At 36.4% G+C, this 25,919-nt stretch overlaps 1 protein-coding gene across 1 annotated transcript; it reads right to left on the bottom strand.

Moving 5' to 3' along the window:
• Positions 1-506: 506 nt before the first annotated feature.
• Positions 507-16,435, bottom strand: LOC145692649 (macrophage migration inhibitory factor homolog). Its single transcript, XM_081768002.1, has 3 exons — positions 15,722-16,435; positions 6,575-6,747; positions 507-1,361 (listed from the first exon to the last, which is right to left on the bottom strand). Exons 1-3 carry the CDS (start codon positions 15,827-15,829, stop codon positions 1,277-1,279), a joined length of 366 nt encoding a protein of 121 aa, XP_081624128.1. The 5' UTR covers positions 15,830-16,435; the 3' UTR covers positions 507-1,276.
• Between the last annotated feature and the right edge of the window lie 9,484 nt (positions 16,436-25,919).

Genomic DNA, 25,919 nt, shown 5'->3' with positions numbered 1-25,919 from the left:
CGGAATAGTTGCGACCCTCGGGGCCGGGCCCGGGTTCACGTAGGGATCTCAAAATAAATTGAGAAATACTCAAGGATACACACAATCCGTACGCAAAATTTCAATCTGATATCTTGAAAACTGAGGTCGTGAATATTTTTTGAAATTTGCTTTAAGAAAAAACGCCTCTCCACCCGCACTTGGCACCGCCTAGTTGACCACCCGGTTCCAAAACGCATCTGGAGTGTTCTTGGGTCCATGCTTGACTTGATGAATAAAAAACCGGCTTAAATACCTGTTATAGAACCTAAATAATCAGTCAAAGACAACACTACGCTATGGTAATAAAATTTACCATGAAACCTTAAAGGGTTAAGAAGTTGTGTAATAGCAATCCTGATTGACCTAGGCTTGCTTGGCACACAACTGGATCAAAAGATGGACTCATGTTTATGCAACGACGTACGTACTTTTTAATATAGACAATGATCAATAATAAACTACAAGTAGATATGAAGGAAACTACATTGTGCGAAAATATATGCTATTTTTATTTGCAAATTCACACAATTACTTGAACTTTGATCACAGAATGGAAATTGGAAGCATGCATGTTCTACAGTGTCTATTATTACACCTAAACTTTTGTGTATCACTTCTTTTGAAATACAGTAGACTGATTTTTTTTTTTTTTTTTTTTTTTTTTTTTTTTTTTTTTTTTTACAATTCATTTGGTAAATGAACATGTTCCTTTCATTATTATTATTAATTTTTTACATTTTCTAAAATTGAAGCCATTATTTATATATTGTTCGCGAGTTAATATTGTATCGCACAGATGAAGACTACACCATGTTTTCATTAGGTTGCAGAATGGATTAGGAGCATTTATTAGTTACTTGAATCATTCTTTTAAAATGTTAGGCGTTCATTCGAATCAATTTTTCGAATAGAGCTTTATTCACATTTTAAAAGCATTACTAGGAATGTTAAACATGTTGGAACCATTGAAGCACCTATTAACAGTGAAGTATCACAACAATTTGATTCTTTTGGTAGAAAAGAAAATGAAAATAAAAAATTACAAACAACAACTCTCAGCAAAGTGATGAGCCAAATCAACCTATTTCATTTGAGAGTTAACAACTTTACAGATTACTCTATGACACTTTGATTTCCCTATAACGTAGATGATGTGCTACATGAGCACCTGATAAATTTTGTCAAAAAATCATTGCTAGTCCACACACAGGTTTTACATGTATTCCAGAAGGTTCAATGTCTGTAGTGGAATCGTTTATTTTCCTCCAAATATTTCGTGGAAAGTCGTTCCATTGTAACCCACAGTAGATGCAGGTGCATCGGTGAATGTGATATATAACCTGAAACAAACATACATTTCATATAAATAAAAGCATTATATATTCATACTTAAATCCTTAAAAATAAAACTACAATATTTAAAACAAAATAAATGAAATTCACAGCGAACCATTTTCGATCATCTACAGATCGTAAAAATGTATATTGACAAACAGCCAGGATGAATCGTGTGACAGATAAATCTTGCTTAATTTTCTTTGTTTTGACGTTTTAATATTTCTTTTTTATCGACAAAATTATATGGAAAGCGGACCTGCTATTTAACTTCAGATCCGAATCACATATAATCCTAGCACAGAACCAAGGATAGAGGGAAAAAAAATAAAATCTTACGTCCCATGATTATGCCGGCTAGGCTAAAGGAGACTGTGATAAAAAAATAAAGGAAATGGTGGAATGAAGAAAGTGGGAGAAAACCCACGCACACGTTGTTTGTTCACAGCAAAATTCACTTGGCGCGAGCTGGAATCGAACCAAGGACCCCAAGCACCAGAGGTGAACGCTTTACCACTGAGCAGAACCAAGGACAGTCTCATCCAACCATCTATCTATAAGGAGGCTTAATCAATCTCAGTTTTATACGCATTCTCGAAAACCCGGAACCATTAAACGGCAAAATCGCTTATATTTAATTTCAGTTGTGTTCCTTTATTATGAGGTAGTCAAACCAGTATTGAAAGTTTTGCGCACGACGTGACGTTAGTATCCTGAATCTGAGGCATATGAATCGATGTAGTTCAGGGCTAATGTCATTTGACACTAACAGTTGAAGTTAGCAGATATGCAAAAAGTGTTAACAGTTTAATTTTATTTCTATAAAGGTGCAAACGCTGCGCAAACTCGAAGAAATTTGTGCTCTTTATGGGCAAGATGTGTTATCAAAAGATAAATCAGTTGCTTTCATTCTGGAAATATCGATGTCCAGAATGCTCCCCGCAGTGGGCCACCAATCACAACAAAAGTGAATGATATTCCGGTATAAGTCAAGCACAACCGGCATGTAAGCAGTCATGACATCCCCAAGGACCTAACGTCCATCACCAAAGTGTAAATCATTTGGACAAAGCAGGCTACAAAAAAAAAAAAAAAAAAAAAAAAAAAAAAAAAAACAAGGTTCGAGGTTTGCGTGCCACGTGATCTGACTCAAGAACATTTACTCGATCCACAGCTCCCTCCTACCTAGGGACAGTGTACGTGCCTTTGGCGTGAGAGAACCGGGTTCAATTCTCGGTGGGAACTCATGTGGTTCGGATCCCACGTTAAAATGTAGGTCCACGATTCATATACCCTCACTGTTGATAAAGACGCAAAATCCAATCCAACTCAATTTACTTGATCGAGTTTCTACTGAAACGAAACGAACGCAAGCTATTTCTGAAGTCTTCGATTACGAGTGATGAAAAGTGAATAACGTAAAACAATGTGAGAAAAAAAATGTGACCGAAGGGATAAGAAGCTCATAGTTTGTGGCAAAGCTCACACACTGACGTCCAAGAAGATTATGCTGTGTGATTGGTAGAACTGTATCGGCATCGTGCATCACGATCTGCTGCCACCAGGCAGACCGATAGACTCAGACCTGTTCTGTCGACAATTAGCGCGACTGTACCTAGCAATCCAAACGAAACGACCGGAACTGGTCAATAAAAAGGGTGCCATATACCACGCTGACAATGCGAGACCGTATATATCTTTAACGACCCGTTAGAAATTGAGAGAAATTGGCTGGATTTTTTTTTTTTTTTTTTTTTTTTACTTTGGGCCCCTCTGTGAACGTAGAGATCTCAAACAAAATGTGATAAATAGTACTTGGTAGACTGAATGTGTAAATTTCAAGTTTCTATCTTGAATACTAAGGGCGGGAGAAATTTTATCAAGAATCCCCACAATGCCCCAAATTACCGCAAAACACCATGATCTCAGGTAAAAAATTTCCTGAAACATCTCTATTTACCCTAGGACTATAATCCGCCAATCATTCTCTTCAGAATAGAACTGCCTTTCAGGCAGTACCATTCACATGTCTCCATCATGTATCTAAGGCAGGAAAATCCCGAAAAAATGGATTTTTGGGGTAAAAATATCTCTTTTTTCAACCCTTTGTCCCTCTGGATCCCCCCTGTTTTAACGCAGAAACCTGAAAAAAAATCTGGTAAATACTACTCGGTGGACTGAACGTTTGTGCAAAATTTCAATCTTCTACGTGCAAAAATAAGCCCGTCAAAATATAATGAACATAGGCTTCATAAGAGAAAATATATATTGTAAAATTATGACGTTATCACCTCCTATGTCTGGACACAGGAAGGTGTGAATCCATACGTAACGTCTTCTGTAATGCCTCTGGACTTCAAAAACAAAAAACCCGGACGAAAAAGCCCAAATAGAAGAGTTATAACGCAATGTACCATGAAACACCCCTATGGTACAAATTGTACCATACAATCCCCAAAATGAGTCGTCTGCTAGTGTATCACTGACCGTTCTAACAAGCTTGTAATCCCCTTTCTCTAACGTCATCTCTATTGCAACGGTAGCCAAAACTGTAACTACCTAGTAGTGAAACCAAAATAAATATATTAACCGTATTTTGGATAAGACTGTCTCTAGGTTAAAGATGACATGAGGTGGATGGTTACACTGAGGAAAGAAAGAAGAGAAATAACAAGAAGAACAGAGAAAAAGTACCAGAAAAAAAGAAAAGGGTATTAAACTTATCCGCATAAAAGAATAACCCAGAAAGAAAACATTCACAAACCAATTCTGTAAAGAAAATTATTTCACTATTTTTGACTAGTAACTGTTTCAACGATTATTCTATCTTCCTCGGTGCTGTGCAGCATTGACTATATCTAGATCATGTTTAAATGAAATAGTAATAATATCATAATTAGATATTGCTCTATAAGTTCCGTTGACATTGTTTCCAATGTATGTCTAAGCTGAATATTGACTACTGTCATATATAAAAGGGAGGTCTACTATAATGACGAGCCAGTTCATTCACTATTAGATACTCTGTAAAACAAACAGTAAATCTACACCACTACATCAACCTGAAAATTTACACATAAATAAAATAAAGTCATATTTGTTAGGATGCATTCATCTACAATTTATAGGAAACAAAAGAAATATTTTTCCAGCTGGATTTTATTTACAATCTATAATTCAACATATTCAACAACAATAATAATAATAATAATAATAATAATAATAATAATAATAATAATAATAATAATAATAATAATAATAATAATAAAACTTTGCAAAAATAAACAAATTAATGGCTTTTAATACGGAAATATCTCCATCTACCATGGAAGTTAACAGTAATATGTTTTTTTTATTAATTTACATAAGAATTGTAATTTCAGATAATTAAAAAATCGATACATTAAAAAAATATTTTCTTATGGCTTTATTTGCCACAGCAACTTTCCATGAAATTTTTAATAATATTGCACAAATTGCACCATTCAGAAATATATAAGTTAAATAGATATTTTGCATTTTAGTTCTTAGGGAAATGTTCTTTAGCATTAATTATATTTTGATTTTTCAGATTCTTGTAGTTATTTCAGAATAATATATATATTTAAAAAGAAACTATTCCATTAAGATGTCAATACACGATTTTGAGCAACTTCTCTGTTTGTAAAGAAATCGGTAAGAATAGAATTTTATAAATCACTGTTCTGCTAAATTAACAATTCCTTTCAGTCAACTGTTTCACTGTATTTGGAACATATTCGAAATTATGGTACTTTATAACCTAGGTATTTTCTCGGTAAGTTATTCCTGTTCAACCAAATTATGTGCTAATCGATTTTAAAATTTTATCTGGCTCAGACATATCTGAATATCTGCGCTAACCTGTCATTATTTGCACTTCTGGAAGAATACGAATCGGATGTAATTTCGCACTATTGCAGCTCCAAGTAATTAATTATGGCAACACTGTTTAATAAGGATATACGCACTGAATTAATATAAGTTAAACTTTCACTTCGGCTATTGAATGTGTTTTCGGGTAGAATGATCGCTACTGATTCTTCACTAATTTACGAAAAAATTGTATAATTCGCAAAGATACTCTCGCCCGTACAGAGAAGTAGTACACAAAATTCATGAATTTACACTGAAATATAAAACATAAACGTTACTATTTTATCTTTTACATCAATTGGTTTCGAATAGTGGTTAATAATTTGGAACAAAGCTAAATTTTTTTTTAAAGAAAAATGTCGTCAGTATACTCATCGCAGATTAAAGGAGATGGCGCAGAAAATTGAAATTGATGTCTAAAAACAAACAATTTACAGAAGATTTTTTATTTAATACCCAGGAGTCTTAAACATCGGTATTACGGTATCAAACATAATTTCGGATAACTACATTCGCTTACAGATATTGCCGTACAGTCCTAGTCTAGCAGAAGAATATACCAAATTAGTTACAAAGATATTATAGCAAATATTTAAATTCGTAATAACGGAAGTTTGTATATACATACGGACAATAGTATTCTCGAGAAAACATCAGTCATTAAAATCAAAATAATATATTTAAAAAAATTCACCAATCTTCAACCAGAATTTAAATTAATGAACAATCTTCTTTTAACCCATCAAGATTTCACAAAATTAAATATAATGTAAATTGCGTACGCATATAATTAATATTCCTGCTTCGTTGTGGTTAGCTAGGCCTAGCTGATGTTAGTGATAATATTTTGCAACGACTGGCAAAGATACAGTCTGTCAAACTATTATGAATATCGGATTACATGTATATCTAGTGGAAAATAATTCCTCAGCAAGATGAACAACTTGCTGAGGATCACGAAACCATTACGAAACTAGCATTCTTAGTTTGCAACACTGAATAATAAATGTGGTATCTTAAGTTTCCGTTTGACACGTTGATTTGAAATATATAATAATCTGACGCAGTGCCTTTGAAAAAAATATAACTTTATAATGGGTTGGCAACATTGTTCATCCAGTGACGATACAAAATACCTAGGACGTTGTCTCCGTCCCTGTAATGTCGGTGCAAAATTTCGTTTCTCTGCTTTTTGTGATTTCTGCAATATTTACTACTATCATTATAAATGGACCACCCTGTATAAACATAATCTCAGTATGACCTTCTATTGAGTATTCAAGTGCTACATAAATACATTAGTACTTAAATGCAGTGTCAATACCTGTTCTTGGGTATTCCAAGCTTCTTCTCAATGTGGTCATGGAGGAGGGCAGCATGCTTTTTATTTTCCTCGACTCCAAGTTTCCCAATACTCATTAAGCTGGCGACTCCACAAGGATCCGACGTTCCACCCCATATCATGTTCTGATCTGCCTTCACGAGTACCACCACATACTGAAAAGATTAAAACGAATGAGTGATAAAACTGATATCTAAAATATGGCAAAATATGGAGAATGGGAAGACCTCTTTTTCTCACACAGTAATGGGGGATGAAACCTGGATATCGTACGCCACTGGGAAGTTGAAGAAGCAGTCAATACAATGTCGGAACTCCGGTTCTCCTAAAGCGAAGGAATTGGACCAAATTCCATCAGTTTTCAAAATCATGGCAGTTGTGTTTTGGAACTAAAAGGGTGTGACTACTTGGAAGCAGGACGAATAATTACAGTACATCTGTTCTTCCAAGCACTGAATAATCTGTGACATGCCATCCAAAATCGGCGGAGGGGAATGCAATGGTCGAATTCTTTGTTCCACAACAACGCCCGCCCACATATAACTGCTCGTTCTGTTGAGACAATTCAAATATTTTGACGGAAACTATTCAATCCCCCTTACAGCCCCGAACTTACCCCATCCATTTTTTTCTTTTTCTTCATTTGAAAACGTGGTCTGCATCGAAGCGCTTTAACAACAGCGAAATGCTTAAGACATACTACCGGATTGGCTGCATTCTCAGGCGACATACTTTTACACAGAAGGCATAAGTAAACTTGTGCCACGCTACCAGAAATATATGAGGGTTCAGACAGACTACCTAGAAAAAATAGCTAAGGTATGTACTTATATATGCATCTCGTATGCCTTGAGTTCTATCCCTTATATACTTTCTAGGTTTAACTAATATGTTAATTTCCAGTAAATTAAACTCAGGAATGCGTCTAACTATTTAATATATTTTTGATCAGAACCTTCACATTGTTCAGCTCCTTTACATAAAGTCCCACTGGATTTATCAACAGGACAACCGACTCAAGTAATCGTTGATAATTGAAAAATCTGAAGCAAGTTATACCTATTACTTTGGATTATCAGGAACAGTGATATATAAACTGTGTAAAAGAAAATGTAGTTGAAGCTATTACATTTACTACAATCTATCCATCATATGCTACCGTATTTTGTTTCCAGAATGTTAGAAGCAAAGTTTAGCGTACCTAAAATGAGATTTTTCCATTATATAAAACCATAAGACGTGATAGTATCAACAATTTGATCTTATGTAAATAAATAAGGTTCCTACGAAGGGGGGGGGGGGAGTTCTCATAGCTTATGTCCGACACCCGTTCATATCCAATAAATTGTACTCAGGAATGCGTCTAAACCTATAATAATGTCGAATTTCCAATGAGAACCTCACCTTCGTGAGCTTATTTATTTACATAAAATCAAGTTGTTGATGCTATCAAATCAAATCTTATGATTTCCTTATATAATGCAAAAATCTCATTTTGGGTGTCAGATATAAGCCCACCGGCAAAAAGCTCTCCGGACACAAGCTTACCTCCAGTCTTACGTAAGGCGTGCGGACAAAAGCTCACCGGCAGTGGACATAAGCTCACTTAACATGATACATGATTTTATTTACAACTAAATTTTACATACAGTTAATTACAAACAGTATTTTATATACAGCGTTACATATTTATACAATTCTATTTTTTATTATTATTAAAATGGATCCATTTCTCTTTCGTGATTATCTACAAACAGCTAATAATCGTTTAATCTGTATGTATAATTATAAATTTACATAGTTCTACGTTTTATTATTATTGAATTAAATGCTCGCTTTTCTACCATTACATTCGGGAGATGTAAGATTGTCCTATTTAAAGTAAATTTTTCCAGAAATCTTGCAAAACTTGTTTTATTATGATAGTATTTCATTAGTGGTGCCTTAAAACATTTTACCTCTCACATCAATATGGGACTTTGTTTCTAGATTCAAGAGATACCCTCCTCTCTTTTCTAAAGAAATGTGGAAGGTGCATGAAGCTACGCTGAATGGGCTGAAAGGACAAATAATTTAAGTGCAGGCTGGAATCGAATATTGTCCGATTTCGTTGACGAAAGTCAACAATCCTTCTGGAAGGCTCTGACAGTGAGTAATATTAGGAAGGATGAAGCTGTACACAGAACAATTATTCTGCAGCATCAGTTAGGAACTCTTCCTGCTAAACGTCAGAAGAGGGTACATAGAATACTAGGTCAAAAGTTATTAGTTCTATGTAGAGAAATCAGAGCTGGTAAAAGGGATGTTCAAAGCTTTTAGTGAGCTATTGGTCATATTATAATATTTGGAGTTGCAAAATTGTGTATTTTAACGTATGTTTAACAAAAATGTGTATTACGTACTATATTTACTAACAAGCACCGTACAGAACAAGGCACGATCAGATCCGACTCAAACTTCGCCCAGAGAACATATAATAGAAAAGAAGAAAAAATGCCAAATTAGAGCTGCCTCGCAAGATACCCGTTTATGTCGGAAACGGAAAGGATGGGCAGCACCAGGATATCAAGATATTTCATATGCTATAACACTGACTTGGAGGCCATCTTGAAAGCCGCCATCTTGGATATAGCGTAAGGTATTGAAATGAGAAGTGGGGTGTATGATATATCAATGTAAGGTAAAATGCAAAAGGAAAACTAATGATGTAACCGCGAAAAACATATGCATGATGGTATGGACGGGACGAAGTGTAGAAGACTCGGGCAAAACAAACGTGTATTCAAAGGGCAGAATAATAGGGCAAGACTCCACGATAAATGGTACGCGACAAGTAACTGCAACAGTGTCTGTGCATGGAAGTGCATCCGCCTTGACAGATTATGCCTTCCGAGGATATTGGGATTCCGTTTGGAACAGTGAAAACCACAATTGCAACCCGCGATACGATCACTCGTTTGGAGATTACATAATCTACAAAAGACTTCTTCTTATGGAACACCAATTCGGCACCTCACTCCGGAGTGTAGGACATATCATCTTGGATTGGTGATCAAAAGCGCGACCTACCTGTGATTGAAGCCCACTCCTGGACACCGTTTTGTACGTTTCATGTTCAATTTTCTTGTTGTTTCGTGTGAACAAGAGACATTTCGGCCCACGTTTGTTTAAACAACACTATCTGAAACAAAGTACGTACAGATGGGAAAGGCCAGCCCTGTTCTAGCTTACATTTCTTTACGAATGTATCTTTTCCTTTGCACGGTTTGCTACACTGTTTCACGACGGTCCCAAACAGTCACAATATCAGAGAAAGGCACCAATATCCTCGGAAGGCATAATCTGTCAAGGCGGATGCACTTCCATGCACAGACACTGTTGCAGTTTCTTGTCGCGTACCATTTATCATGGGGTCTTGCCCTATTATTCTGCCCTTCGAATACACGTTTGTTTTGCCCGAGTCTTCTACACTTCGTCCCGTCCATACCATCATGCATATGTTTTTCGCGGTTACATCATTGGTTTTCCTTTTGCATTTTACCTTACATTGATATATCATACACCCCACTTCTCATTTCAATACCTTACGCTATATCCAAGATGGCGGTTTTCAAGATGGCCGCCAAGTCAGTGTTATAGCATATCAAATATCTTGATATCCTGGTGCTGCCCATCCTTTCCGTTTCCAACATAAACTGGTATCTTGCGATGTTTACCTTATATAATATTGTCGCGTGGTGCGTTATGTTGCGGAGCATATCTCCGGTGTTTCTGAATGGGGGCAGCACCAATTTGGCATTTTTTCTTCTTTTCTATTATGTGTTCTCTGGGCGAAACTGGATCCAATTAGCTAAGGATAGAAGTCAGTGGAGAGCTTTTGTGAACGCGGCACTGAACCTCCGGGTTCCATAGGCCACAGAGTTAGTTAGTTAGTTAGTTCTCTGGGCGAAGTTTGAGTCGGATCTGATCGTGCCTTGTTCTGTACATTGCTTGTAAGCACTGCACATTTTAACGTTTGAACTACATTAACTAAGCACTGATGCAGTTATGTAATTTAAACTCTGCTTAATAGAAAATATGTATTATGTACTACTTCAACATAGCTGCGGCAATTATGTATTTTAACCTAAATTTAACAGAAATAATGTATTGTGAACTGTGTAAACTACAAAATAATGTATTGTGAAGTGTGCACTCCCTATCTTTGTATAGAAAAAAAAGAAAGAAAAAAATTAGTGCCTTTGACATGCTGAGATTTCCCATCACGACAGATTTTTTTTTAGGGGGCTCATCCCCTCCGTAGCAACCTCACTGATTATTAATAGATTGTTACAACATAATTGTATTATTTCTGGTGAGCGTATGTCCGCGAACCGATATGAACATGTGTCAGTTTACTTAATACTTCCATCGTTTTACAGTTATTTGAAGATAAGTAGCTGGGATATTACTGAAAATGATTTATTACTTTTGATTTTACGGTCTCTCAATTATTCAACCGTAGATAACGGGAACAGTGATGATGACATGGATTATAATGGTGACATGATGAAAGTGGAAGGAAACGAAAGAACCCCAAGAAAACTCATGCACACAGTGCAGGGTTGGACCCACCTGAAAAAGCCCATCTTAAAACCCACCTGGGTTTTTGACTTTTTTGTTAGTGTATTATTGGTACAACTAAGGTGATCACATAGAAAGTTATTTTTATCAGATTTTAAACTTTTTTTGGGCGAATTATATGCTTTCATGTTAAGATAGACAATATTCAACATAAGACCTTTATAAAGCTCTAAATGCACTGAATAAATAAATAAATAAATAAAACCCTCACCTCAGCTTGAGATAATTGTAGAACAAATTAATGTGTGGATTATGCTTATAGCCTATTTGAAGTAAAGTAAGCGATTGTATATTTTAGAAAATACTTTCCATGAATAGTGTGTTTCCTGACTCGGCGCCCCCGAGGGACGTTATTCCTCATACGTTGACGGGTTTAAGGTCATAGGTGCCGGTACTAACAGTAAATATGCAAATACATTAGTAAAACTATTAGTATTATTTCTTACCTTTGATGGTAACAAAAGTATTCAGCAAAATTTGGTTTTCCAAGAACAACAGTTTAGTCCAGTCATTTGTTGCTACCCTTCAAATAAGCATTCTGCAGAATCAACACTAGCAATAACGTAAAAAATCTTGTCAAAATTAAGAAGCTTAATGCTCGGAGCTCCGAAGACTACGTAACGCTTACTATTTCAAGTGCTGCATTCAAACTTCAGTATTAATGGAAGTTTCGATGTACAGTAAAGCAAGCTGCATTTTCAGGGAAAACCCGTCGTGAAAGAAGTGTTCGGGAAATTCCCGCAATTGAACCCACAAAGCATCGAAAGTGAATACTTCAACAATAAAACTATTTATTTTACGCTGGAGGATATTTCATTTCATTTTAGACATTTTGAAACATTTACTTTATAAAATATGAATTATAGGCCTATCTTTGTTAATTGTTTTAAATTAATTTTCGGAAAAGAACGGTCTTGCAACAAGTGCTCGGGTAATTCCCGTAATTAAATGCACAAAGCATCGAAAGTGAACTTCAACAATAGAACCATTTATTTTACGTTGAAAAATATTTAAGACATTTTGATGAATTATGTCTTTGTTTTAAATTAATATAGCTATTTGGTATTCATATTTGGCGAACGTCACTGAGACTCCTAGGATGACTCGATCTACATTTGTTCGTTTGTCTGCCTTTACCACACAGTGTTCAACTTTCGGTCTTTTAAATTTTCAGGATACAAACCAGAGAACTCTAAATTTTCTGTTTAGATTCTGGCAGCATACCAACGTAAAATTACAAAATGGCGCGCTTAAAAAAAAAAAAAAGCTGATATCCACTGGCGAAAATCCCAGGGGATGATGGGAACATATCTCTTACAATCTTGGAACTGTCCCCCTCAATAATCCGATTGGAAATGTGCCTTTTAGGAAGAAATGTGATGATTTGTGTCCAACTGTCACAAAGGAAAGTGAGATGAAATTGATACCTCCCAGAATAAGCCTCAAATCTGACCGCCTCCCAATGTTGAAGACAACTCTGCTCCCCTACCCATGTTGTCCCTGAGTCCCACACAGGGGACATAAAATATGACGATATTATTATTACTTTACAACTTTAAAATCAGACTGGCAACATTGAAAACTGTTTACAGGGAATGATTATATTTGGATCATCCCTCGTAAACAGTTTTCGATGTTGCCAGTCGGATTTTAAAGTTATCAAGCAATAATAATGTCGTCATATTTTATGTCCCCTGTGGAGGACGCCGAGACCGACATGGCTAATCCTCCTCAGCATTGTTTTTCGCCTTCATAAATATTTTGTACATCGCATATATATATATATATCGTTACCCGTCCCCCCAATGTTGAAGACAAATTTGCGCCGCTGCTGATATCCACGCTACAAAGCGCAATTTTAGGTCTTTCAAGTTGAAATTTTCAAAGTAGAAGCACGAGAGACTAAATTAGCTGTATATATTTTAGCGGCATAAAATTTCAAAATGGCGGGCATTTTTCAAAATAGCGGGTATCCATGCTACAAGGTGCAATTTTCGGACTTTTTAAGTTGATATTTTGAGGGTAGAAGCACAAGACCTTCTAAATTTGCTGTATAGATTTTTTCGGCCATCCAATATAAAATTTCAAAATGGCGGCATTTTTTTCAAAACAGCAGTGAATAGAAAGTTGATACAAGTTGTGACAATGACACTCATAAAATGTAAATCATATTTTAACGTTTTTACCCCAAAGAGATTGACATATTTCGAAAAAAAACCACATGCGCCCAGGTGGGTTGGGTTTTTTAAAAAATACCCGGGTTTTTTCAAACCCTGACACAGTGTCTACCACAAAGTTCACTTGGCAGAAGCTGGTATGAATCAAATAACCCGCGCCAGGTAAGCCACTGCTGCACCACAAGAGTATTCAACAATTGTATACACAATAGAACACGAATGCTTAAATGGTATTTTAGGTAGGAATATGGCTATAAATATACCTACAAAATTTAATAAAATCCAACTTTTCTAAACAAAACCTTTTGGGATGGGTTTCCAAAACAAAGTGTAAAGTGATTTTAGAGGTGTTGCAAAGCTTTACCACATTTTGAATGCACATAAGGATATGTCTTATGCTATAGTAGTTTTCCCCACTTCCGTACCCATCATCTCTGACGCGCCTGCTCCTTACAGACGTACCCCGTTGCAACCGCTCGGGCCCGAATCTTGCGCTTCTGTCCTTACTCGGTTAGGTGGAATTCGTTATTTTGGTAGCAACCTAGCACAAGTTGCATTGTTTTAAAATTAATTAGTTTCAAAACTCTAGGTTTTATGCCATATATGTGCACGCTATAGTAATATCAGCCCTCATAAGTCAATCTGTACGCAGCAATGTAAGTCCTCCCTTACGAATTTTTCTTTTAAGGCAGTACGAGTGCTTTTCCTGCTAAAAGAATTCTATATTTCAAGAACATAGTATTCCCTCCTGTAGCAACCCAATACAAAAAGGAGTATTTTCGGGTCCACTCGAACAGACGGTTCTACCGAAAACAAAATTTATAGTTAAAATACGATGTGAAACCCTTTTCGTAAAAGAAGTAGTGTGAATATAAGAAATGTCTGTCATTGGATATCATATTGAAATACATTTTAAATGGTAGTGAACGTATTCTGTGTAACTATTTACTGAAGCGGAAGAATACAAGAATGCGAAGAAGGTGCAAATAAACGGCGGGAATGTTCTGTTCGTGTTAGCAATGGACGTTAGCGATGGATATAATGCAAACATACGATTTTATTACAAAGAATTGTGTAATAAAGATCATCATATCATAAAGTTCTTGCAACGTCATGGTATGTTGAATTTCAACTGTGCGAAGTGTTGAAAAGAAGTAAAAATTCAAAACAGACGAATTTCTCCTCGCAGCGGGCCATTTGTACCCGGGAAACCAGTGAAGCCATTTTAAAGCTAAGAATTTTTATGATTATTTAAGTGTTTTTGAAGGTGAAAATTATTGCGGATATTTTATGCATTCTTCATTATACTTGTTTATGCATATGCCCCCCGTCGCTGACGCTCCTTCTCCCTATGGACGTACCCTTTCGTTCCGCTCGGGCCCCCTGCTGCGCTCCTGCATGACTCGGTTAGATAGCATTCGTGATTTTCAGTCGCTACCTAGCACAAGGTGGTTCGTTGCTTATGCACTAGCTTCTCATTTAGTGCAAGAAATCTTAAAATGCAATAAATGTGTAAAAATTTGGTATAACCGTCTGCTAGAGTAATACCGTATTTTCGTATACGTGTTGTCAATCAATGATGTCCCAGGGACACATTTGATAGGGGGCTCCATCCCCAACTCCCCCTCTCTCTCCTAAAAGTTTATATACAGTAGTACCGTAGTGTTTTTATAGTGCTGGTTGGTTAACATGAGAAGGATCTAGGTTGTCGTTATTTTTAAATAATGAGTACTGTGTTAGAAGGTTCTAATTTTGCGCAGTTATACAATACACATGAATATGTAGGCCTATATGCTGAAGAGCAAAAGCACGGAAATAAGAAGTACTTTTGACTAACAGTCAAGATTAAACGACGGAGATGAAAGAGTAATTCTAGGTAAGGTATACTAAAACAATAACAAATAAATAATGATACGTTAAAAAACAGGCTCATGTGGATCTAATCTGGGATCACCATCTGCGGAAGATTAGCCTTGTTAAGTGCCGGACAATAGGTCCAGAAATATGAAACCTAAAATAAGCCTTAAAATCTTGGACCTACTCTACGGCACAAACGCCCCATATATGATGATTAAAAAAATTACCTTCGGATAGATTAAAAAAAAAAAAAATCCTACAACTTATTCTATCATGAATAATTGGCACTAGGCTATAACAATCGGATAGTCGATTCCATTTCTCCGATTTCCTATCCTGGAACTCAATACATACATACACACATTTTCGATAACTCCCCCCGCCGCTAAAAATTAACCTTGCACTAAAGGATCACACAATTCTACATTTTCAACATATTTCCTAATTACCATTTGCAGAATTCAATACTTACACTTTCCGGTTTCCCCAAACTTTTCGCAACAAGAGCGGATGTTTCTTTCAGAAAATCAGGTGTAACTTTTGCTTGGGGAATATTGGTTTCCAGAATGAACGTCGGCATGTTTCTGATCTTAGTTACTTCTTTCAATTGCGAGTTTTTAAGTGGGAGGAGACGTGAATAGCACTATCTCATATACTGCAGAACCCCCTCTCCTTCCTAAAATCGCTCGACTGTTATCAAACAAATAGTGGAAAATCACTGAGGGAGATTAGCCGGCCAATCGTAATTCGGCAAACCAATCCAAGTACAAAGTTCTGCACTCAACGTAAGGCAAGGCGCAAGCTCTTCGTACCAACACTGATGTTCAAATGTGACGCACGTGAATTTTCAAATTGTACGTCTCACTCCCTTTATGAAAGAAACATTTTAACACATAAATAGATTTTCGTTAGTGTCACCTTTCATATAAATATGATGAGTTATTGTATTATCATTCATGCGTTTCTTTTAATCACTAAAATTACGGAGAGTCTTTAACTGGGAAACAAGATATTATGACAAAGTCACATGCAGGGCGTGCTCTTTCTTTATACCGGGCAAGGGCATTAAATCAATGCTTAATACAGGGATGCAAATAAGCAACAAACTTTTACTAGCCCGAGAAAAAAAGCTACTAGTCCATATCCCACAATAGAAATTTACTTTCCTTCCATATGCTATTAAATACTCGCCCGCACCTATGAGTATGAACCACTCGCCCAGGGCGTGTTTACATTGTTGCCAACTCGCCAGTGTGAAATGTCGCTAGTTTAGTATTCTAAAGTCGCTAGAAGTCGCTAAACGCCTCCTGCCAAGTCGCTAAAGGAATATAATTTTACAAACGAATTAAAATAATTTAAATATTTTTCATGTACAATGGAAGACTCAAGTATTTTTTCTTTTAAAAATGTCCATCTTGACAAAACCACTGCACTATGCGCTTTCAGGAATACAAAATTAATAAATATAGCATTAAAAGTTTGCAAATACAGTACTTGAAATTTTGGATCACCTTTTCCCATTTCTTCTTATAGAGTACGATTATATTTTTTTGCAGGGGTTGGGAAATTCATTTTGCTTTCGTATTGGAACAATTCACCGAACTCACCCCACGAAATTTCTGTATAATTTATATTAAGAACAACCGCAGTTAAATTAATATATAAATCACACGCACTACACTGAACCAGAAAAGCACAGCGTTCTCCAACGTCATTGTCACTACGCTCTCTGCAATGGAAGAGGTTACCAGCTATTACGCAACTAGTTAGATACGGGAAATTCCCGGATTTCCGAACCGCAGTGAAGAAGAGCATAATCCTCATAGCAGCGATGAATCCAACGAAGTAAGTCGCTCATAGCAGTAATGCAACCGAGTGTGTAAAAGTAATTATTAGTATCAGAAACTGCAAAATTTAGAACAAAATATTTGAATTCCTAAATGTCGCTAGATTTGTCGCTAGGCGCTAAATAAAAATTTTTGTCGTTAGACACTTCCAAAAATCGTTAGTTCTAGCGACAAAGTCGCTAAATTGGCAACACTGAGTGTTTATTTGTATCCCTAGCTTAATATTACAGGATAGAAATAGTTGAAAAGAAATATACTATCATTGATGCACATATATTCATCTCTCGTCCAAAAATGAAATAAAATAAATAAATAAACCGAAAAAGTTTCCAAAATCAAACATTATTGAAATGAAAGTAGGAAAAAGACATCCAAGTGATACTTCGGTTTTCCCCGTTTTACTACGGCCTATAGGAAATTTTCTCCCTCAAGTTTAATACAGGGTGTTTCAAAACAACACCGACAACGTTTGGAAGGTGATTCCTGACACCTGACTCGCTAAAGGGGGAGGAGGGCGACCGCCACCCCAATATTTTCTCTCGCCACTCTTCGTCCCCCATTTTTCTGTGTACAATCGCTGAATAATAATAATAATAATAATAATAATAATAATAATAATAATAATAATAATAATAATAATAATAATAATAATAATAATAATAGTAAAACAAGTGTGGTTTCCTCGCCTCGCAAATATTTTTTTTCCCTCTTGCTCCCCTACTATTACGAGCCTAGCGCCGCAACTGCATGACATCAAGATACGACAAAAAGTATAGACCAACCTGGGTACATAAACGCTTCCTTTCGGAGTTATAGGCTGCCGAAAACAGAAAAAAAAAATGAACTTTAAAGGTTCATAGCTCTAGGCCAAAAATATAGAGGGGGGTAGGTAGAAGATAGCAGGGGCACGATCCAACCATATTACAGTTCATCACCATGTTATAGTTTATTTTCAAGCATACACGTGTATTGTGAAAACTTTGGAGGGCCCGGCCTCCCTAGACACCCGGCCCAGCTCCTAAACTAGGTCTATGCTTTTTGTCTGATCTTGGTGTCAGGGATCACCTTCCAAACGATGTATATATCCATATCTGTATGTACAGGGTGACTACGAAGTCCCGCTACGCTATCTCTGAAAATAAGTAATATAAACCTCTAAACGTACATAAATAACTACAAGGAAAGAACTGAATAACATGAAAAACAATGCTTTCGAGAAGTTTTATTGAGATAGGAAACATTAAGTGACTTATGCAGAGTAATTCTGACGCGTGATTAGTGCCATAGTAAGCAGTTCAACTAACATATGTTTCCTGCAGTAGTCAGACCTTTAGTATGAAGCTAATCATAAGTCAAAACGACTCTGTCAGTCTGTCAAACGTCATTCTCATGACAAAGGATAATACCTCGCCAGATTCTGTGCTTTTTTTTTTTTTTTTTTTTTTTTTTTTTGCGGAGCATTGCAGGTGTAACTTAAGTGAAAGCTCGTTTCACAGTTTCTATCAGTTCGGCTGTGGCATCGTAACGATTGTGTGCAACGATGCCCTCTATGAACCCCCATCGTCCATTATCACAGGTTTCTCTCATGCACTCAAAAACTTGCAATAACACTCTCTTCAATACTGTAACTGGAAGTATCATCCATCGTTCATACAATCTGAAACAATGGAAAACCTTACATTATTATTTGTAAAGGGATAACGGGAAAACTTACATTAGCATTTACCAAGGTATAACGGAAGAACTTACATTAGTATTTATCAAGGAGTAACGGTACATTGTGACACCCTGATCTAACTATCTAATAGGATACGACATAAGAAACATCTCCTTTAGCTTTCATTGGTTGTATTACAAATCATTATTATAACCATTACATATTATTATTTTATTTTTTGTTTAGTTTTACAATATTTTACAATAAAGCTTTTTTTCCTTTTTACTGTAAGAATTCGAGATAAGTATGGCCTTGCGATTAACAAAGCAACAAAAAGTGAGAGCGGTTCAACTTTAGTATGAAAACAAGAAAAATGTTTCTGAAACCGCTTGTTTCTTAGTAGCAGAATTTAAATTTCAACAGGTGCAAGGTCGAAACATCATGGACCCTATGCAGAGCCCACGTAAGTAGTATGGGCCCACTTGACCTCACTTTGTGATGAATTTTCCACTTTTCTCAGGTCACGTCTGATCCGAAGAACTCGATTTTCCAGTGTCTATGATACGCCATGAGTCACGTACCATCCAACCATGGAAAATCGAACACCCCGAAAACGTTCTCTTTTATGACTCCATTTTACGGGTGTATTCGTTCCCTTTTATGACCACTTTTTTCAACCCCCTATTCTAACAGCAGATATTACATAAGAAGGTGTACAAGCATTTTTAACATAGCAGAGGTGATAATAGAGTATGACTTATTTTCCAAACTCCTATATAACATAGCAGAGCCAAGAAAAGAGTTTGGCTTATCTTTCCACCCCTATTTAAACATAGGAAAAATTACGTAAGACAATGAAAACAGAGACTACGAAAACACTCCTATGTAACATAGCAAAGACTACTAACATAACAGAGAATAATAGGGGTGTACTCGTTCCCTTCTATGATTACTTTTTTCAACCCATATTTCAACATAGGAGAAATTAGATAAGACAATGAACATATTTTCCAACCCCTATGTAACATAAGAATACAAACACACAACTACGTAACATAGCAGAAAGGCTACTAACATAATAGAGTTGTACTCGTTCTCTTTTAAACCCCGCCAAGTGAACTTTGTGGTGGACTAACACCGTGTGCGTGGGTTTTCTCGGGGTTCTCCCGTTTCCTCTTACTTTCTTCATTCCACCATTTCATTTATTACTCATAATCACCGTCTCCTTTAGCCTAACCGGCATAACCATGGGACGTTAAACTCAAAGATTTCATTTCATTTTCTTTTATAACCCCTATATAACATAGCAGAGCCTAAAAAAAGTTTGGCTTATTTTCCCATCCCTATTTTAACATAGCAAAAATTACATAAGACAATGAGCACAGAGACTACGAAAAGACAACTATGTAACACAGCAAAGACTACTAAAATAACAAAATAATGGGGGTGTACTCGTTTCCTTTTATCAAGCTCTATGTAACACAGCAGAGATTTCTTAAGACAATGAACACATAATCCAATCAAAAATTATACAGATACTACGGACACCTATTTTCGCTACTCCCTATGTATAAAAGAGTATGGCCTATTTTTAACCCTGTTTAATATAGTAGACATTATGAACCAATAGCAGGAGTGCACTAATTCCCTTTGATCAACCCCTATGTAACATAGTAGAAATTACACAAGCATTCATCTATAGTACTCCATGTCCCAAAAGTACTGACCATCGAGGTCAAAGGTCATATAATTAAAACAGAATAACTCGTAAACCGAGCCACATATTGAGGTGCTGTTGCCACATTTAGTAAAAGGTCATCAACTATTACATGTCCCAAAAGCACTGATCATCGAGGTCAAAGATCAAATATTTAAACCAGAACAACTTTTAAACGGAGCCACATATTGAGATGCTGTTTCCAGATTTAGTAATACGTCACCAACAACTACATGTTCCCAAAGTACTGACTATCGGGGTCAAAGGTCAAATAATATAACCAGAATAACTTTTAAAGGGAGCCACATATTGAGGTGCTGTTTCCAGATTTAGTAATAGGTCATCAACTACTACATGTTGCAAAAGTACCGACCATCGAGGTCAAAGGTCAAATAATTAAACCCGAATAACTCACACGGTGTCACATATTGAGGATCTGTTTCCACATTTAGTAATGACCGATCAACTACTACATGTCTCAAAAGTACTGACTATCGAGGTCAAAGGTCAAATATTTAAACCCGAATAACTCGTAAATGGAATTAAATATTGAGGTGGTGTTTCCACATTTAGTAATAAGTCACCAACTACTACATGTTTCAAAAGTACTGACCATCGAGGTCAAAGCTCAAACATTGGAACGTAAATAATTCGGAAACGTAGCAAGATAGAGGGGTGCTGTTTCTACATTTAGTAATAGTAGGTCACCAACTACTACATGTTCCAAAAGTACTGACCATCCAGGTCAAAAATCAAATATTTAAACGTAAATAACTCGTAAACGGAGCGACCGATAAATTTGTGTGATCTATTCAATTTTGTACCAAGCAGAAAAAACGAGGAAGGATAAATTTGAGTGGCTTATTTACTTCTGTATTACCGAGAAAAAGTCAAAGAAACGCCACTTTAAGTAGTTCAGTGTTTTATACCTTTTTAGGCTATTCAAATAAACCAAAAATAAATTTGAATGGAGTATTTATTTTTGTACTAACGAGAAATAAAGCACAGATATACCATTTTTACTAGCTGAGAATTTTATATCATGTAAAATTTAAACAAACGAAGGAATAAATTCGAGTGACCTATTCAATTTTGTACACACGAGAAATGCCATTTTAACTAGCTCAGAATTTATGTACTTTTTTACTAACCTAGGAAAGGAAAACAATGTCCATTTTAACTAGCTGAGAATTTTATATCTTCTTGTACTAGTTAAAGAAACGAAGGAATATATTTGAGTGTTGGATTGAATTTTTGTACCAATGAAAAATGCCATTTTAACTAGCTCAGAATTTCTAGACCATTTTGTACCATCTAAACTAACGAAGGGATAAATTTGAGTGACCTATTCAATTTTGTACGAACAAAAAATTTCATTTTAACTAGCTGAGAATTTTGTCATTTTTACTGCTCAAATAAACGAAAGAATAAATGTGAGTGGGTTAATTCATTTTGTAACAACCAGAAAAATACCGAAGAAGGACCATCGTAAGTAGCTGAGTATTTTATACCATTTTGTAATATTTCAATAAATGAAGGGATAAATTTGTGCTAACCAGAAAAAGCGAAAAAGGACCATTTTAAGTAGCTACGAATTTATGTACGTTTTGTACCACTCCAATAAACGAAAGAATAAATTTGGGTGTTCTGTTTTATAACCACGAGAAAAATGAACGTCTGTTTTTAACTAGCTGAGTTTTTTATACCATTTTGTACTATTTAAATAAACAAAGGAATACATTTTACTGACCAGAAAAAGCGAAGAAGGGCCATTTATGTGACGAAATTTTTCTTCAAGGTCAGTGTTCTCACCTGCTCGGACGGCAGGGGGTCTTCTCGGAAGGCAGTAGCAAGAGTATCTTGGCGGAGACAAAAGGAAATCGTTTAACAACAATGATAAGGGTTGAGGAAAACGGGAGAACAACTGTGATTTTTTCCAACCCTTCAACTTTCATTCCAAAATAGGTTCCTATGATTCCGGGACCCATGCCACTTTGATTTTTCTTTCTCGGTAATTAAAACGTATTTTACAGTATATATAGTTGTACGTAAGAAGATACATAATCAGGGGTGTAGCCAGCAGGTTTGTGTAGGGGGGCCGTCGTTTTTAGGGGGGCAGCTATAATGTACAAAGCCAAAAAATGTGTTGCTGCTAGTGTTTTTGAGGCCTGAAATAAAGGAAAATTTTGGTTTCCATCTGGAAAACTTAAAACTCTATTCTAGCTTATTATTATTATTAGGGGGTATATTATTATTATTATTATTATTATTATTATTATTATCCATAAATTATATTCAAGATAGTTTTTATTATGCTTAATCAAGAACTACTGCCCGGGACCAGACGCTATACTTTTGTGCATAACTATAAAGGTAACCAAGAAAGTTCTGTCCCTTTTCGTGGAGGTCTGTGTTCAATTGGACCTCACACCGTGAGTTGAATGCGAGTGTAGATAAGGCGAACATCAGTTGTTGGTGTGGGTATATCCAACATACTACCTGGTTGTGGCAATTCAGACACACCGTGAACTTGCGTAAAGACAGAGGGAACATGAGACATCCACAGAGCGTCATAAGAGCATGTATGCTGAACGAGTTCAAATGGAGGTCAAACGCCGCTGTAGCGGGACAGAAGATATGCCAGTCTTTGGTGAGGGTGTCGTGACGACGCGGATATTGCAGCGATGGTTTAACAAGGACGATGACGAAACACCCGAAAACACCACGTGCCAGAAGACCAACACATGTACGAAGAGGAACTGGGACTACAATTCAGTGGGTAGAGAAACCATTCGGCTGCACATCCATCAACTTGTGTAGCACTACAAGTTGGGTCGATGGGTCTCACATATTTTGACTCCGGGCCAGAAGGCAACTCGGCAGTCGCCTGTGTTTATTTACTGTTTCGGAGCTATTTCTGGACAGGGCGTTGACATGTGATAAAAAGTGTGCCTATACAAAGCTCCACGGGGCCGTCATCATTGGTTAGCATCCCATGAACCGATTTCAAAACAGCCGAAACCAGCACTGTACCAGAAGAAGGTCCTTCTGTGTGTTTGGTGCATCTTGCATCGGGAACCGCTACGAGCTGGTCAGAGTATCAATGCAACTGTGTAGTGTCAGCAGTTGAGCTGTGCTCAACAAAAACTCAAAACTCTGGAGCCATCACTCCTGAATTGCAAATGGGTCCTCGTTTACGCTACAACGCTAAGTCCGACGTGGCTAGGATGACTCAGCACACCATTTTCCGCCTTGGACGGGAAACAATATTGCAACCACTATATTCCCCGGGTATTACACCGTCCGATTATCACCTGTTCCATTCTTTGGACAATCACCTTAGAGGACGCCAGTTCAAATCCCTAGTAAAAGTCCAAAATTCACCTGATACTTTCTTCGTTTCACGGCCCACCAAGTTGTACCGCGATGGATTCCATGGCCTTCCAGAACGTTTTCAGAAGGTCGTCGATGCTGATAGGAACTATTTTTGATCTTCCAGATTAGCTGACATATCGATGTTCGAAGGTGGTGGGTGAAAAAGCAACAAAACTTTTCTTGGTTACCTTTGTATTTAAATTTAAGACCTTGTATACAGAACCTATCTACACAAGATTGATTTTCTTTGAAATTTCACTTAATTTCTTTACGTTTTCCTGACAAAAATACTTATTTATTATTCGTGACTAAAAAAAAACATAATTATTTTATTACACTGAGTAGAAATAAAAGAGAGAGCGAATGAAATCCAAATTGAATAAAAACACTTTTTTCACCAAATTTTCCATCCTCTATGTCTTTTAAAACACTTGTTAAAGCATATAAAAATATACTGTACTTACAAATCAGTTTAGTACATTTGTTTTATGGCTGTATTTGTAGTACCTTGTTAAAACGTTTGTCTTCAAACTGTCAAATATAAATCGCAGTAAATTGTGTAATCTGCTGTCACAAGAAGTATCCTATTTTTTGATCGGTATGGAAAAACAATATTCCTCCATACTATTTTACCATAAATTATTAATTGTCAACAAACTTCGTTACTTTTAAATGAATGAAGCGAGATAATTTTACTATGATGTTTTAAAAGTTGGTCATTTGGGGGAGGCAGGAAACCATTTGGGGGGCCTGGCCCCGATGGGCACCCCCTTGGCTACACCCCCTGTACATAATATGAATTTTGTATTTTAAAATTTAAAAATACAGTATGATAATTAATTATAAAGTACTGATTTTATTTCATCACTTTCAGCCCAACAAATGAAATTCAAACAATTCGCTCCTTGGGTCTTGGTCATCAATACTGCGTCTTATCCTTTGTCTTGCAGTCAAATCTTGGTCCTGCATTTCGTAGTCTTGGTTATCTTTCATGCTATACAAGAGCTAAGAATGCTCGGCTCATCGGTACAAATGAAGACCAAGTGTGATTTTGATTATGATCTTTCATACTATACGGAAAGCAAGAAAATACGCTCATCGCTACTTGGTGATCACCAAAACAAGGCTAAGAGCAAGATTACTATGCACTTCGTCTTGCATATCCAATCTTTATCTCGTTCTTGTATCGGTGTCCTTGGGCTTGGTGAAATAAAATGAAATATTCAGTTTAAGGTCCCTCGATTCTGCACCGAGGCTAAGGGATATGGTGACCATGAGAAATGAATGAAATAGTGGAATGAAGAAAGTGGGAGGAAACAGGAGAACTCCGTTAAAACCCACTACACGGCGTTTTTCCACCACAAAGCCCACTTAGCACAAGCTGGGTTCGAACCATGGACACCATCAGTGGCGGAGCCAAGGGAGGGCCAAGGGGGGCAGGCCCCCTTGCTCAAATTCTAGGCCCCCCTATTGCCCCCCACAGGTGATGCTATTATAGGTCGACAAACGGTGAGTTGCCAGTGGCTACAAGTGAAACTACTTCCAAAACATCTCTCGGCAACAAAGTTACGAACTGCAGAATACCGTTGCGTTCCGAATAAAATAGCTCTACTCGTTTTAGTTTGTAGTACGGGAAGATCTAATTCACGGAAATCTGTGGGATGCTTGCATTGACCTCGCCACCTGGACATTCATTTTAACCTGTGTCCATTATCTAGTTATCTCCTTTGTTTTTGACAAACAACCAGAAAAATAGAAAATCAGTCGGATTTCTCATTCGCTTCAATGTTGAAAGTCATAGTAAAATATGATATGCATACTTACAAATAACGTGCACTGCAGTAAAACACTACACTTGTGTTTTATGAAAGTCTTCGTACACTAAGTAATTGATTGCCATTAATTATGGCGACATAGAACAAATGGATAGCATCCATTAAATGATTTGGTATTATTATTATTATTACTACTACTACTATTATTATTATTATTATTATTATTATTATTATTATTATTATTATTATTATTATTATTATTATTATTATTATAAGTTTATCTACCAAACAACTATTTA

Source organism: Thermobia domestica, chromosome 8 (assembly GCF_964235325.1).
Source record: "Thermobia domestica chromosome 8, izTheDome1.hap1.1, whole genome shotgun sequence".
NCBI lineage: Eukaryota > Metazoa > Arthropoda > Insecta > Zygentoma > Lepismatidae > Thermobia > Thermobia domestica.
The sequence above is the reverse complement of the archived record's forward strand: the minus strand, read 5'-3'. Positions and strand labels throughout refer to the sequence as shown.